General features: G+C 44.4%; 2 protein-coding genes across 3 annotated transcripts in view; one reads left to right on the top strand and one right to left on the bottom strand.

Annotated features, from left to right (window-relative positions):
- The window catches only part of dennd2b (DENN domain containing 2B), a 50506-nt gene extending 41924 nt beyond the window's left edge, over positions 1–8582 (top strand). For both annotated transcript variants that reach the window (XM_076287309.1, XM_076287308.1), the window contains exons 15-20: positions 3685–3862; positions 6087–6128; positions 6285–6396; positions 6730–6969; positions 7600–7686; positions 7846–8582. In XM_076287309.1, the coding sequence (XP_076143424.1) occupies positions 3685–3862; positions 6087–6128; positions 6285–6396; positions 6730–6969; positions 7600–7686; positions 7846–7880 (694 nt within the window). In that variant the 3' untranslated portion in view covers positions 7881–8582. The remainder of the gene's footprint in view (positions 1–3684; positions 3863–6086; positions 6129–6284; positions 6397–6729; positions 6970–7599; positions 7687–7845) is intronic.
- Positions 8583–8665: 83 nt separating this feature from the next.
- On the bottom strand, positions 8666–13216 carry LOC143125644 (large ribosomal subunit protein uL15). Its single transcript, XM_076287310.1, has 5 exons — positions 13100–13216; positions 12528–12591; positions 12284–12359; positions 11001–11175; positions 8666–8926 (listed from the first exon to the last, which is right to left on the bottom strand). The coding sequence occupies exons 1-5, from the start codon at positions 13199–13201 to the stop codon at positions 8798–8800; spliced, it is 546 nt and encodes a 181-aa protein (XP_076143425.1). The 5' UTR covers positions 13202–13216; the 3' UTR covers positions 8666–8797.
- Between the last annotated feature and the right edge of the window lie 1058 nt (positions 13217–14274).

Genomic DNA, 14274 nt, shown 5'->3' with positions numbered 1-14274 from the left:
AGCACTGTTTCAGTGTTACCATATGGGCTGCACAAGCTAGATGGGCTATTTTGTTACCAGTCCACTACAAGCACAGGATGTGCTGCAAATGGAGCTAGCGCCGGTGACTCCCTATCAAAGCCTGAGCTGTGTTGTGAGAAACGGACATCTGACCGAGGCAATAAGGCGAGAAAGCGATCCCCAGCAGGTTCCCCGTGTCCTGTAACATCTGCGCTGAGCAGGTCCGCATGTGGAAACATGTGTAAGGGGCCTCTGCGGAGCGTCCAAATGATATTCCAGGCTTTTCCAGCGGCAGCTGACATTCCCATTACTGTAGCGCACCACTCCGGGCCCCTGACAACGTCGACGCGGCCCTCGGGAATCGTCCGAGGCTTCGATTTGTCCAGAGCGGCAGATCGTATCGGAACGTGTGCGCGTCGGCTCAGAAGGGAGCCGTCCATTCTCACGCGCGGAGTTCTGCTTCCTGTGCGGCCGCCAGGGAACCGCGGAGGGAGAGGAACAGGGGTGCGGTTGCCGCGGCGCTGGGTTGAGTTGCTTGAGATCCTTTCAGTCAGGAAGTGTGGGAAAGCTATTTGAGCCTCACCTGGATCCAAAACATTCTGCCCGGTTGGTCAGACGTAATAACTCACTCACGTCCACTCTTCATCCATCAGACTCGTACCACACAGGAGTCTGGATCAATTCCCTGCCCAGAATCACAGACAGGGCTGCGTGCGGTTCAGAGAAACATAACACTGGATTGACATCCTAATGTTTACACACGTGCTACATGTGGATGTGTATGTGTGTGTGTGTGTGTGTGTGTGTGTGTGTGTGTGTGTGTGTGTGTGTGTGTGTGTGTGTGTGTGTGTGTGTGTGTGAATGTAGTCAGTGATTAGGCTAAAAAGGGTTCTCTCCAGTTGCAGTAGTCTTCTCTGGCTTCCTGACTCCCCAGCTGTGACATTGACCTGGCCTGGCAGAGAGGACGTATCTGAACAAGAGCTCTTCTCTAAAATTTGGCCCCTGTGTGGCCTACTGTCTTTCCGTTTTTCTTTCAATTTTCTTCCTTTCTTTTTTACTTCTCTCTCTCTCTCTCTCTCTCTGCCACACAAACACAAACACTTGTGACCTTCATGTGAGTCCATCACTGTGTGTGTCTCTGATGAGAAATTCTCCATAACCTGATTCCCGATCTCTCCATCTCTCTTCTTGGCATCCAGACACAGTGGACACAGTATGACCTCAGATTCCAATCAGGCCTCGGTTTCACTGTTTACCCCACAATGTTTAGACTCAGGAAAGAGAATGGATTATCCCCATCTCAAATCAACCGCCAAGGCCAGGAAATGGCTGGAGCTTCACCAATAGGCGGGCTTTTACACAGCAACGCAGCTAGCACTCCTTGTGTGTAACCACACTAACGTTGGATTTCAGTAGAGAGGTGTTTAGGGATATGGTTCAGCTCTTCCAGCGTTTGGGCTTTTCCCGTGAGTGGCGGTATTTCCCTTCCGAAGGTGAAGCGCTAGTGTGATTGTGTCACTATCAGCTGTCAGGATCTGGCTGTCTGGCCTGTGGCTAAGCTTTCCTAATCCACACTACTTTTACTGCGCTCACTCCCTGTTCCAACATGTCAACACTCCGGGCCGGGCCGAACTGGGCTGGCTCAGGAGCCGCCACTGTGCTGTGCTGTGCTGTGCTGTGCTGTGCTGTGCTGTGCTGTGCTGTGCTGAGCTGTGCTGAGACGGCGCTGAGGTTGCAGCGGGCGGTGTGCAAACGGAGCTGGAGTCCTGCAGGCTTTTGTTTTTGTTGATGCTACTGCTAATCTCCATAAATCTCCTCTAGCCACGACAACTTAAGCCTTTGATTAACACCGACTTCCTGTAAGGAGGCTATGAAGCACTATCTGTCCCTCCCTCTCTTTCTCTCTCCCTCTCTCTCTGATTCTGTCTCTCCCTCTCCCTCTCTCTTTCTCTTTCTCAGAATAACCAGAAGCAAGTCTTAACTGAGTCGTTGTAGGAGTGGTTGCTGTGCTTCAGTAAGTGCAGTAATCACTGCTCCGCTGGGAATACGATACGGGATCGCTGCAGAGCCCTCCGGCTCCTGAAACTGCCGTTTTCCCCGCCAACCAGAGACTCTCTCCCCTGCGTATTTTCATAAACTCCCTGTGACCTGCCATGTCACAGATAATGCCAGGACCAAAGACCTTGGTGTGAAAGCAAACAGCCCTATAGCTCATGTTGTTCAGTACGATGTGTCAGCACAAGGGCGACTGAGTCTGCACTGCCAGGTTCACAGAGAGCAAAGAGCCAGAGTTATATATTAGTGTGTGTGTGTGTGTGTGTGTGTGTGTGTGTGAAAGAGAGAGGGGAGCCATGTCAGACATATAGTGAGTTTGTGTGTGTGTGTGTGTGAGAGAGAGAGAGAGAGAGAGAGAGAGAGAGAGTGTGTGTGTGTATGAGAGAGAGGGGGGAGCCATGTCAGACTCACAGTGCTCGGGCAGCATTTATCTCCAGTGCTGGTGTTTACATGCCATGTCTGATAGCTCGGCGCAGGCCTTGATCCACTCTAATTTAGCCCTCTGCACTCAGCATCTTTTCCTGGGGGTTTATTTTTGCTCTCTGTGTGTACACGAGTTGCACACTGAAGGAGAGGGGAGGGGGCCAATGGGGGGTGGAGTTTGGGATGGGAGCGGGGGGGTAGGGGGGTTCACTGTCAACAAGCCGAGGACCGTGAGAAAGACAACATGCAACGTGCAACATTTTTAGTAGAAACCACAGCCATTCAACATCAGCGGCTCCTCTTGACATCAAACACATGCGACACCATGGAACACTATGGAAGAGTGGTCTCATCCAAACCTCACACACACACACACACAAATATGAGGAAGAATGTAATGCCGAGGCAAGCTGGGCTTAATTAGTTGGTCTGCGAGTGTAATTTTATAAACATCAACATCAGCAGGTCTGAGAGCTCAGTCCCTCATATGCTCATAAAATGGATTCCTTCCTGGCACTGTATGGAGTGCTGAATACAAGCATGTATTCTGTATTTTAGAAGAATACAAGAGCATGCTGTATATATGATGGACAGTCCTGGTGTGTCATCGAAAGTCCTGCTTTCACTCAATACTTCTTTGTTGGGACTCTCAGCTCTGATTGTTGAGTCTAACAGCATTTTATATCAGGCCTTGTAAAGATCCATTAATCACAAGATCAATAATTGGGGAGCTGAAAAGAATCATGTTATGTTAAAGAGTTAAGAGTTATGTTTCTGCACAGACAGCAGTAGCAACAGGCAGCACACTCAAGTACCAGTTGCAAGACAAAGGGCATCATTATGGTGCTGATGGATATATTGCCCTGTTGCTCCCCAAAGCCAGATGCCCTGAGTCAGATGACTGCTGCTGCTCTTGACTCTACCATTCCTCTGGCACAATTAGCTGTCGGAATCAAATGTGAAACAAACTTGTGTCGGCTGTGTTGATGTGTACAGTGTATTTTTTACAATACAATAACATATTTCAGCTTGAACTTTGAATCCAGACATTTGTTGCTGAACTGGTATAGCAACACACCAACACCATAAAAGGACATCAGTTTGATTCCTAGGGATCACACATACAGTATAAAAATGTATCTGTCCTGTATATTGCTTTGCTAAGGTCACTGACGGTCTCCCCACTTGTTGTGTCTACGTCTGCAGCACCTTGTCTAGCTGTGTGCACGCGGTGGTGGCCCTCCTGTACCCGTTCTCCTGGCAACACACCTTCATCCCTGTGCTGCCCACCTCCATGGTGGACATCGTCTGCTGCCCGACGCCCTTCCTGGTCGGGCTCCTCTCCAGCTCCCTGCCCAAGCTCAAGGATCTGCCCGTGGAAGAGGTGAGCTACAGCACACCCTCACTCAGTCAGTCAGACAGCCAGCCAGCCTTCCTCTGTCTGATTCAGGCCATATCTGCCCATTTCCTTCTGCTTTTTGTCTCTCTGTGTGTGTGTGTCTGGCTCACTGTTTCAACAGCGAATAACACACACACACACACACACACACACACACAAACACAAACACACAGGACGTGTGAGGACAAAGGACATCACAGTTTTCCAGACATTTGACAGAGTTGTTTTGCTAAAGATCTTTCAGGAATACTGAACAGTAGTCTGTCTTTTAAGAAAAAAAAAGAAAATGTGAAATAGTTGTTTAAGTTCAAAGAGGGCATAATGATGTCCAACCCCATCTGACATGTCAGAGTAGATGGAGAAGAGCAAGATGAGAGTGCCTGTCCTCCCACGGTTGATTATTATTATCATTATGCCATACAGCATGTCTGAAGTAGTCTCTGTAACGTTTCATAAAGTAGCCTCAGAAGTTCTCATTTCTCTGTGGCCTGCAGTCTTCCACTGAAGCAGATCAAATGTGACGAGCACGGGGCCGCATTTGGTGGAAATCATAAGATCTGCGCAGTGAGTGTCTGTGGCACAAGGGGCCCATCTGAAGGGAGGGTGCTGCCTTTAACTCGCACGGCCTCGGCGCGGCACGGTGCGCCATGCTGTGCTGCCACAACAAGCCCGTCCACAGCAAAGGGCATCACTACAAAACATCTGGACAAATCACAATTTCATTGCAGAATGTTTTGTCCCATGCCCTCTAATTTTCAATTCGCAAAGTGTAAACACAAAGACAAAAGTCTGACCATTCCTTCCCGACTAGACACTGCTAGTTACAGTATAGTGTGTGCTTCTGTCCACTGAGCTGTCAGATCTGGGACCGAAATAGCCCCCGAACAATAGAGAAGTAATCACGGTTTTGAGCAGAATTACATGTGGTGTTGTGCTGTCTGTTCCTCGAATTTCCAGCCCAAACTGTTTGAGGTCAGCTGAAGGGAAAAGCTACCATTACTGTGGCGGTCCACAAAGTGTTGGACTAGCTATACTGTGATTTTAAGAGCACGGTCAGGACGTTGACCCGATGTTTGTGTTCGGGTGTTTGTGTGGAGGAGAGGGAGTGATGGCTGATGATGATGAGGATCCATCTGTCATAATGCTGAGAGCTCCCCCCTTGGTTCCTAGAACTTTTCTTGGGCGGTATCGTATGTCTGGAGCCTAAGAAGACTAATCACTTGCATTAGTTATTGCAGGAAATGTCGGTTGGTGTTTTTGGCTCAGGCACACTTGCTCTAATGTTATGCTGAGCCAGACAGTATGTGTGAAGAGAGTGTGTGGGTGCTCAAACAGGCGTGTGTGTGTGTGTGTGTGTGATAGAGAGAGAGAGGTAGAACATGTATGTGTGCGTGTGTGTGTGTGCGCGTGTGCATGCATGTTTGTGTGCATGTGTGTGTGTTTGTGCGTGCGTGCATGTGAATGTTTTAGCATGCGTGTGTGCGTATGTTTGCGTGTGTGTGTACTGTGTGTTTGTGTGCCTGCTTGCACTGCTGTCAGGTCAATGCCAGCCAGGCCACAGTGTTTTGAACCCTGTCCCTGTTAAGGCGTTGGCACTTGAGCGGGCTTTGGCAGCAGACCCCGTCAGTTCCCTTTAAGAGCAGCACTCGGCCACAAACGCTGCCGTAAAGCCCAGTAGTATCAGTGGCCTGTGTCCTACTGCCAGCGTCAAATGCTTGTCATTTTTAACACAGTGTTTTAATGGCCTGTCAACAAACATCTGGTATAAATATTTATCTCGCTCATGTAGAGGTTTTCGGAGAAAAAAGAAGTCCTCTAAGTAGTCCCCATTTATCAAATGGTCATATCTCATCATAAAAGTGACCATGTGAAACCAGTAATTACACTATCAGGGATATTTTAATGTTAAATACTGAAGCCTGGATTCAACACAAAAACATTGAAATACAAATAGCTTGTGTTTTGATGGCTTATTGTGTGTTGTTGCTTGTTGTTGATGTGCAAAAAGATTTGTCATGGCAGATGGCTTGCGGTTTCTGAAGAGCTACGTTAATAACTGAGATAGGGATATGGTTGTACCATAATGCTTAAGTGCTGAGTAGTTGTTTGTATCGTGTATGTTGATGTTTGATGCAACACTGACGTTTGATGTGACTGTGTGTGTTTATACCTCTTTGATGATCATGTTGTTGTTACTTCGTTTTCTCAGGCTCTCATGGTGGACTTGGGGACAGACCGTTTCATCAAACAGGTGGAGTAGATTTCTTTATGTATACAATGTATAGTGCTCGGACAGAAGTGCTAATCCAATTCAGCCAGAAGCCAGAACCAGACATTGAAGTATTGGAACTGCTTCATGTATGAAGTAATGGACACCATCCTGTTCTTCCACATCATTTTTGTACAGATGGACGATGAAGCCTCACTTTTACCGAGAAAACTGCAAGCTGCCCTCGAACAAGCTCTGGAGCAAAGGAATGACATCATCAATCAGGACTCTGACAGTGAATCAGATGAAGGTGAGAGTGATGGTCACCACCTTTATGTGAACTATTTTCAAACCATTCATCATAAAATAGCAATGACCATGTTTCAGCTTAAATACCTTTTATTGTGCTAGAAAAGCTCATATAAGCTATTGTCTGATGATCTGTACTCAGCTTGCAAGTGGTCCCAACAGCAGGTGCAAGATAATGTTGTTAAAGCATGTTGTTACATGATGATTTTAACATAAGAAATGCCTTTTCTAATGCCTGCTCCCTGCTGTAATGTAGTGAGATCTCAGTGTAACACAGGTTGTCTGGCAGCTTGTTCATGTCTCTCTGACCTCGTCTGCTCCCTCCATATCCCAGAGTGCAACACTCTGAACAGCCTGGTGTCCGAGGCCTTCATCCGCTTCTTTCTGGAGACCATCGGCCATTACTCTCTGTTCATGACCCAGGGCGAGCGAGGTGAGCGCGCCTTCCAGCGTGAGGCCTTCCGCAAGTCTGTGGCCTCCAAGAGCATCCGCCGTTTCCTGGGTGTCTTCATGGAGTCCCAGATGTTTGCTGGCTTCATCCAAGACCGTGAGCTGAGAAAGAGTAGGGCGAAAGGTAGGACAACAGTCTCTCTCAAACCTCCATCATCTCAGTAGAGTGGAACACATAGTTCATATTTTTTTGACTTCTGCATTGCCCTGACAACTTGTCAACTGTTATATTATCGACAACTATTTTGGTAACAAGTTTTTGGTGATCAGTTTGTGTCACTTTTTTAGAGAAATAACTCAAAAATCTCTGATTTCAGCTTATTAAATTTCTATATGTCCAGCTTTATTTGATCTTCTATAAGAATAAACTAATTATTTGGCATGTGAACAAATCAAGACAAATTGAGGACATAACCTTGGGCTTTGGAAAACGCTGATTAACATTGTTTCACCTTTCTGACATTTCATCGATCAAACAACTAGTCGATTGATTGAGAGAGTAATCAACAGATTAATCGACTATGAAAATAACCGTTAGTTGCTGCCCTACTTACAACACAATTCATTTATCATGACAATCTGCCCAATCAAGTGTGTCTGCTGGTTAGCAGTGCCATCTAGTGGCTCAATGTAGAGTAGCGTCAGAACTTTCAAGTTTCCCAGCAATACAAAGAGTTGTATAGAGTTTCACTTTTCTAGATGAATGCTGTGGGTCTTGTGGTTACATATTTTTACAAGTCTCTCTGTTGTGCAGGTCTGTTTGAGCAAAGAGTGGAGCAGTACTTGGAAGAGTTACCAGACACAGAGCAGAGTGGAGTCAATAAGTTCCTGAAAGGATTAGGTAAGAGACACAGCGCTGCAGAAGTACTGGTGGCAGAGGATTTAACTGTGCCGTCTTTTGTGTTTCTCGATTTCATTCATACGGGGCCTTGTACATAGCACACACTAAGAGTCTACGCCATAAGACAATACTCCTTTGATTTCTTTTGTTATTTTCTAGGGAACAAAATGAAGTTCCTCCATAAAAAGAACTGAGGGAGTCATTTGCTGAAACCAAAGAAAAAAAGCTTCAATCCTGCTTTTGAAGACCTGAAGGACATCAAACAAACTGCTGCAGAAACAGACTTTGTCGAATGCGCTTTGCCGCAGGAATTCATTACTTTATCTGGGCAATTTTGACGGACTATATTTTTGTACCAGAATGAATGCCACCATGGGGCCAATGAATTACTTGACAACAGAAACTGTAAATTCACTGATAAGCCTACTTCGCATGGTAGATGCATAGCAGTTTCCCCTTCGAGTTTACTTTCCGTGTCTAATCTTTGAATGAAAAGAATGTCAAACAAAAAGTATGCGCATTTGACCGTTGTACATATTTCACTGTAAATTGGCTGTGATAAACTCCGTGTAGTGTGTTATATTTAGGTACCATGTTTATGAACTAGTGTTTCAGTAGGACGGTACTGAGCAACTGTGCATTATCGTGTCTGAATAACCACTGACGGTGAGTTTGATATGTGCGTGTGTGTGTGGAGAGATGTGTAGAGCAGATGTACAGATGTCGAGATTAGTTTTGTATTTAACGTTAGGGTTAACCTTTCATGGAAAGAAAATGTTGAAAGAGGATGCATCTTTAGAGGTTTTTGTACATGCATTAACAAATGAAGAAAATTATTGCTCAAGCCTTCCAATGCTTTGTCAAATGTTTTAAAATAAAGCTTTTGAATTAAAACATTTAAAGACGTCCACAATTGTTACGATGCAACACCCTTTCATCACATGCACTCAGAGAAAAAAACAGCACCATTGGGACATAATTAATTTCAAGTCTTTTATGTGCATTCTTTACCATTCATAGGGTCCACAACACCTTTGATATACGACATCTGTACAAAATCATATCATGGGTTTTATACAATTTATTACACCAAAGAGTCCATCGTCTGCATTTATGCAGTCAACACACATGCTCCTCCAACTTCCTTTATCTTCTCTTCTGCCCTCCGACTAAAGAACTTGGCCTTCACGATGACAGGCTGCTTGGGAAGCTTGCCCTTGCCAAGCACTTTATAGTAGCCCTAGAGAGGGGGAGAGAGAGAGAGAGAGAGGCTTTAGCCCATGCTGACCAAATGTGATGGGATCTAGGAAACCCCATCACATGGCGAAATCAAAAATCCTTGATTATTGCTCCGTTTCAACCCTCAAGTGAAATATCACCAACTTCACTAATTCTGACCATCCTGGATGTGGCTAGGATGGTATCAGAATCTTAAGCTGGTAAAATGTTACCATGATCACAAATAAGTCATGGTCAACAACACACAAAAAAGAATCTGAAAGGTAAAGATGGCTGGTATTCAGCAGAGCTTTTATCCAAAGCAAAACAGACTCTGGTGGGTTGGGGACCCAGAGCTCAGGCTGACCGGCTGCCAGAGGGTGGCGCTACCACATCTCCACCACTGTGAATCGTATTATACTACATGCTAGGGCTGCCCAATTAACTGATGTTTAAAGCAATAAGGCAACAATTAATCATGCAGCTTGTATCTATGTTCCAATGGTTAATCTTGTCACATATATGATTTTTATATTCATGTCATCCTCCTTGTGTGACAGACAGTGAAACTAACCTAACAGGAGTGCTGTGCTTCTCATGCACTAGACATGCTCACCTTAAGGCAACTTAAGGCAAAATTTGGATATCAAACTGAAGCTTGACTTTCACAAATTATATCGCAATCACTGTCTGAATTGCAATTTGTCGAAATCTGTCAAAAATTAGACATTTTCGCCATATCGTGCAGCCCCACTACATGCTACTATGACACGTGTGATAGAGATTTGGCCGTCATACTGTAGGTCATGTACGTGGTTAGTCTACATCAGTGGTTCTCAACCTTTTTTCAGTGATATACCCTCTGTGAAATATTTTTTTCAGCCAAGTACCCCCTAACCAGCGCAAAGCATTTTTAGTTGAGAAAAAAGACTTAAAACAGAGCACTGTGCCATCAGAATTACCGCTACGCTTCAACCATGACTCCATCGTTTGAGTTTTGACAGTGATTGACAGGTGATGGCGGGTGGCATGTGACGGGTTGGGTTGAACCATCCTGGTATGGGGGGGGGGACTCTGGGTTTTTAGGATAATGAAATTGAATAGCCTACTGAAATATAAAATTCATTTTATGAACTTATTTTTCTACATAACAACCAGTGAACAAGAGTAGTGGTAACTCAGATCTCTGGTGCACAAACAACACAGCATATCAGGAGAAGACTATCCTCAAGACTTGCCATCAGTACAGATTAAAGAGTTGTGACCTACAACTGTTTTACAAAACACCTCATAACAATTAGTAGGACAGAGAAAGGCAAGCCTCTTGGAACAAGAAATGAAACACAAATGGTGACTTACAACTTCTTTACAAAAGACCTCATTACAATAGTATGGCAGAGAATGGCAAGCCTCTTGGACCAAGAAATTAAACGCAAGTTATTACATGGCTCTTCAGAGTGCTGCAGAAAGTTCCATTCACATGAATGGGCCTTCTCAATGTTCGGACCTATGTTAAATCTACATAAATCACCGGCAAAGTATATAATCACCGCTGTCAATGGCAACGGGTTGATTAACGTCTTTCATATCCCTCCGCAAGAATTCCGTTCGCTTATTGCAATGGAATTTCATTGAAAGGGAAAGTAAGCTAGTAAGACGTTGCCACGCAACACCTGAAACTGTCAAGTTCTATCTGTGTGGTGAACTATTTCTTTTGTCAGCGGAAGACACGAAACGGTAGCAAAATAATTTGTAAAGATTCATTGTGTTAGGTTTCTTTTCTCGTTTTGGCAAGTAGACGTGTAATAAGCGGGATAATGTATTGTCCGCCGGTAATTATCAGAAAATAAGTCCCTTCAGGTCGAAGCAAAACCCCTCCGCTGCGCTTCGGGGTTCTGTTCTCCCTGTCGGGACTTATTTTCTGATAATTACCGGCGGACAATACATTATCCCTTACTTATTACGACAGCTTTAGTTTCATTATTGGAACAACACAAATGGCAGACTACCACACCTTATGATGCACTCCCCTGGATCTAGATAAGAGCCAGCTGAAAGCACAGTATCTGGCAGGACACTAAGGACTCCGTACTCACAGCGTGCACAACGTCAATGATTGGGGCAGGGCCTTCTGGCTTCTTGCTGTAGTTGACTCGGGTCTGCTCGCTGACCAGGGTCCACAGCTTGTCCAGATTGATGGTGGGACAGTGGAGGGTGTTCTTCTTCACATGGTAATGTCTCATGCCCACCTTCCCAAAGTAACCTGGATGGCTGTGGGGCAGAGGGGATGGTGAAGATGGAGATGACACATTAGGTCAGCACAAGTTTACACAGATTGAACCAGTTCACACACACACACACACACACACACACACAATATAATGATTTTACATTGTATAAAACCTATGATACAGCTTTTGGTCAAGCCAGTGACCAAGTTAGCTTATTATAAGCAACTTTAAGCTTGTTTTTTCTGTTAAGTTGTTTGCAAAATTAGGAGTCGGGGATGTGTTTTTTGGGGGCTTGTTTCTAAAGTGTAGTTGCTTATTTGATCTTGCTCCCTTTCTTTTGTCTATCTCCACTATACCTGGTCTAGTAAGCCACCAAAACTGCCCAATTGCATGATCCAGAACCCTGTTTCCACGCAACGCAACACCGTTATTTTCCAGAGAAGTAAGCTGAAGGTAGCATCATACATTGCTGGTCACCCAAGCTCTTTTGTTTTTAAAGAGCCAAGTTGTTTCTTTTGGGCTTGTCAAATGCCTGGTTGCTTATTTCTTTCCTGAGATCTGGTAACACTGAGTTTGGTAAAGGTGACTGCCTGATGCTTTTTGTAGTAATTGAAGTAATTGAGTTTAGCAGGTGAAAAAATCATGTGCTTGCTTAGGGTACTGATTGAACCAAGACCAGCAAAGCATGAACACTGCATTGAGAGTCCATCCCGTGGTTGGTTACTGTTCTTTTGGGGGGGCAAGAGGGGTGTTCATTTTAAACCACTGATTTTAATAAAGGCCATTCATTGCACAGCCCAATGAAGGTGGGATCTGCTGAGATTCTCCAGCACACATTATGCAAGAGGTTGTTAGGGTTAGTTAAGGTCACTCTAATCTAGAGTGAAATGTAATGTCAAAACTCTTTCACACAAATGTAGCCATCCATCATAACTGCAGTTGATGTAGCACTATGCTACTGAATGTAGCCTACTGTACCTCAATAGGCATAAACAGTTTGCTGGAATGACTTTATTGTCCATGCAAATTCAATAAAGGCTTATCATACAATAAAACGTAACGTTTAACTGCTCTTTACAATATCAGGGCCATAGATCGTAGTACTGTGGAAATATCACAAAATACTGCCAAGGTAAAGGATTACTTACTATTTGTCGAAGTTGATCCTGTGATGGTGCATGCCTCCTGCGTTTCCACGACCGCCAGGATGCTTTCTGTGTTTACCTGAGTGACGTTTCGACGGAGACAGACAGCAGGTTAGATTGATGCTTATAGCAATATACACAACTGACTGACACATTTTCGTCTATTTACTTAGACTCTTATTAATGCTATGGCTGACCTAACGTTGAACTTCGATATACCGGTAGTTTGACATTGTGTTAGGTTTACCAATACGGCCGTGTCCATGACTGACATGTCCACGAAGCTTTCTGGTCTTGGTCTTTTTCGTGGGCTGTGCGGGGAGAAAAGAAAGAATAGCCAGTCATCCACATCATTCTGTCACTAACGTTAGTTAGCTGGACTAGACTGTCAATCACGTTTCGACTGACCAGGTAACGTCTACTTGGCTAACGTTAGCATTCAGAGTTGGCACCTCACTGTAGATATTCAGGACAATAATTGAAAGCAAATTGTCGCAGGGTAGTTAAGTAGAAGCTAAGTGGGTGGGAGCTGGGGTTGAGCAGACAAAACATTTATCGGTCGGCCTAGTAAGCTTGAAAACCATGGCCTGTGCAACATTAACCAATCATTGAGCGCTTCAGACTGTTCGCTCTGGCAATGGATAGGTGACGACCCTAGCATAATTCACTACTTCACTCACATGAAAATATCACTGTACACGTGTTCATGACAGTGCTTCTAACTAATACACAGTCAAGAGTAGATTTTTTCAGGCAACAGGACCGAGGATGGTAACAGATAGTTAACATTGTAGAGAGATACATTGCCTGAGTACCTACCATCTTGAGAGATGGTCGGTCGAGAAAGAAGGGGAGTAGAGGAGGATTTTTTGCCAAGAAATAATTTGTCGAAATGTTATCATGCGAGCTGAACAGCGCCATCTATTGGTATGGATGATGCAGTAAGTAGGCACAATGGGGAAAAGCCAGAGTGGGTGCCGTTTGTCTTTTTTAAGTGTAGGCTACCCAATAACTAAAAAGCCTTTCAGATTAATTTACTGCCGTCTACCAGATGCAGGTTGAAATAGTCTTGTGTTATTATAGGCCACCTTTAAGCACCAGACTGAAAACCAATCCCTTCACCAACTGCCCAGCCAGGAAATCTGGAAGACATTACGTTTATTCTGTTGGCAGGCACCAAGTACTAAAATGACATGGGTCAAATGAGGTTGGACCGACAATAGGCCCTACAAGCAAACAACCAAATAAGGAGAAAATAGAGAGAAAGGGGACCAGGGCCACACTTCAGTTTCACCTGACTGATGCTTCGCACTCGCATAGCTCTGGAGTAGCAGTACAGGAGGTGCAAGGAGGGGAAAAAGAAGAGGTGGGCTAGAGAGAGTTATTGATCTGTCACTACTTATCAGGAAGCTTAATGAAGAAATCACTCCCTGTTGATTCATTAAACATCTTCAGATAATATCCTGAGCATGTTTTGCTATATGATTTTATGGTGTTGCTGGAAACTGTTTCAAGAATCACTTCCCCAGATTGCCTTTTCTGTTGTGAATGAGCGTGCAATGTTCTGAGTGAATTGCACAGTGACTAATTGATGTTGATGAATCAATCTGGATCAATTTCATGATAACTCCTGAACAAATCCTAATGGTGAATGACCTTGAGATAGAGATTTTACATCAAAATGCAAATGGATACCTGCAGAGTTTTACTACAAAATGCTGCCAAGCAGGATTCTGAAAACTCAAGGATATATTGCAAGGATTTAAGTTCTCCGTCGTACGACGGATTTCCGTCAATTTGATTTTAGAAATGTCATATTAGATCGATGCAGATCCGACGAGAAAAAAAATAGGAGGGGGGGGGGGGGCTATCACCTTTTCTTTTCCTTTTTTTAAGGCAACTACAAATATTAGGTCCGATGAATTAATGTGTGTGATGGTAAATGTTTAAAGACCTAATAGTGTTCTTGAGAACTTTCTGTGTCTCAATCAGTG

The sequence above is a fragment of the Alosa pseudoharengus genome, unplaced genomic scaffold, assembly GCF_046254945.1.
Source record: "Alosa pseudoharengus isolate Yale_2024_CS ecotype anadromous, Long Island Sound unplaced genomic scaffold, YU_APseudo_1.1 YU_APseudo_1.1_scf_16, whole genome shotgun sequence".
In the NCBI taxonomy this organism is placed as follows: domain Eukaryota; kingdom Metazoa; phylum Chordata; class Actinopteri; order Clupeiformes; family Clupeidae; genus Alosa; species Alosa pseudoharengus.
The sequence above is the reverse complement of the archived record's forward strand: the minus strand, read 5'-3'. Positions and strand labels throughout refer to the sequence as shown.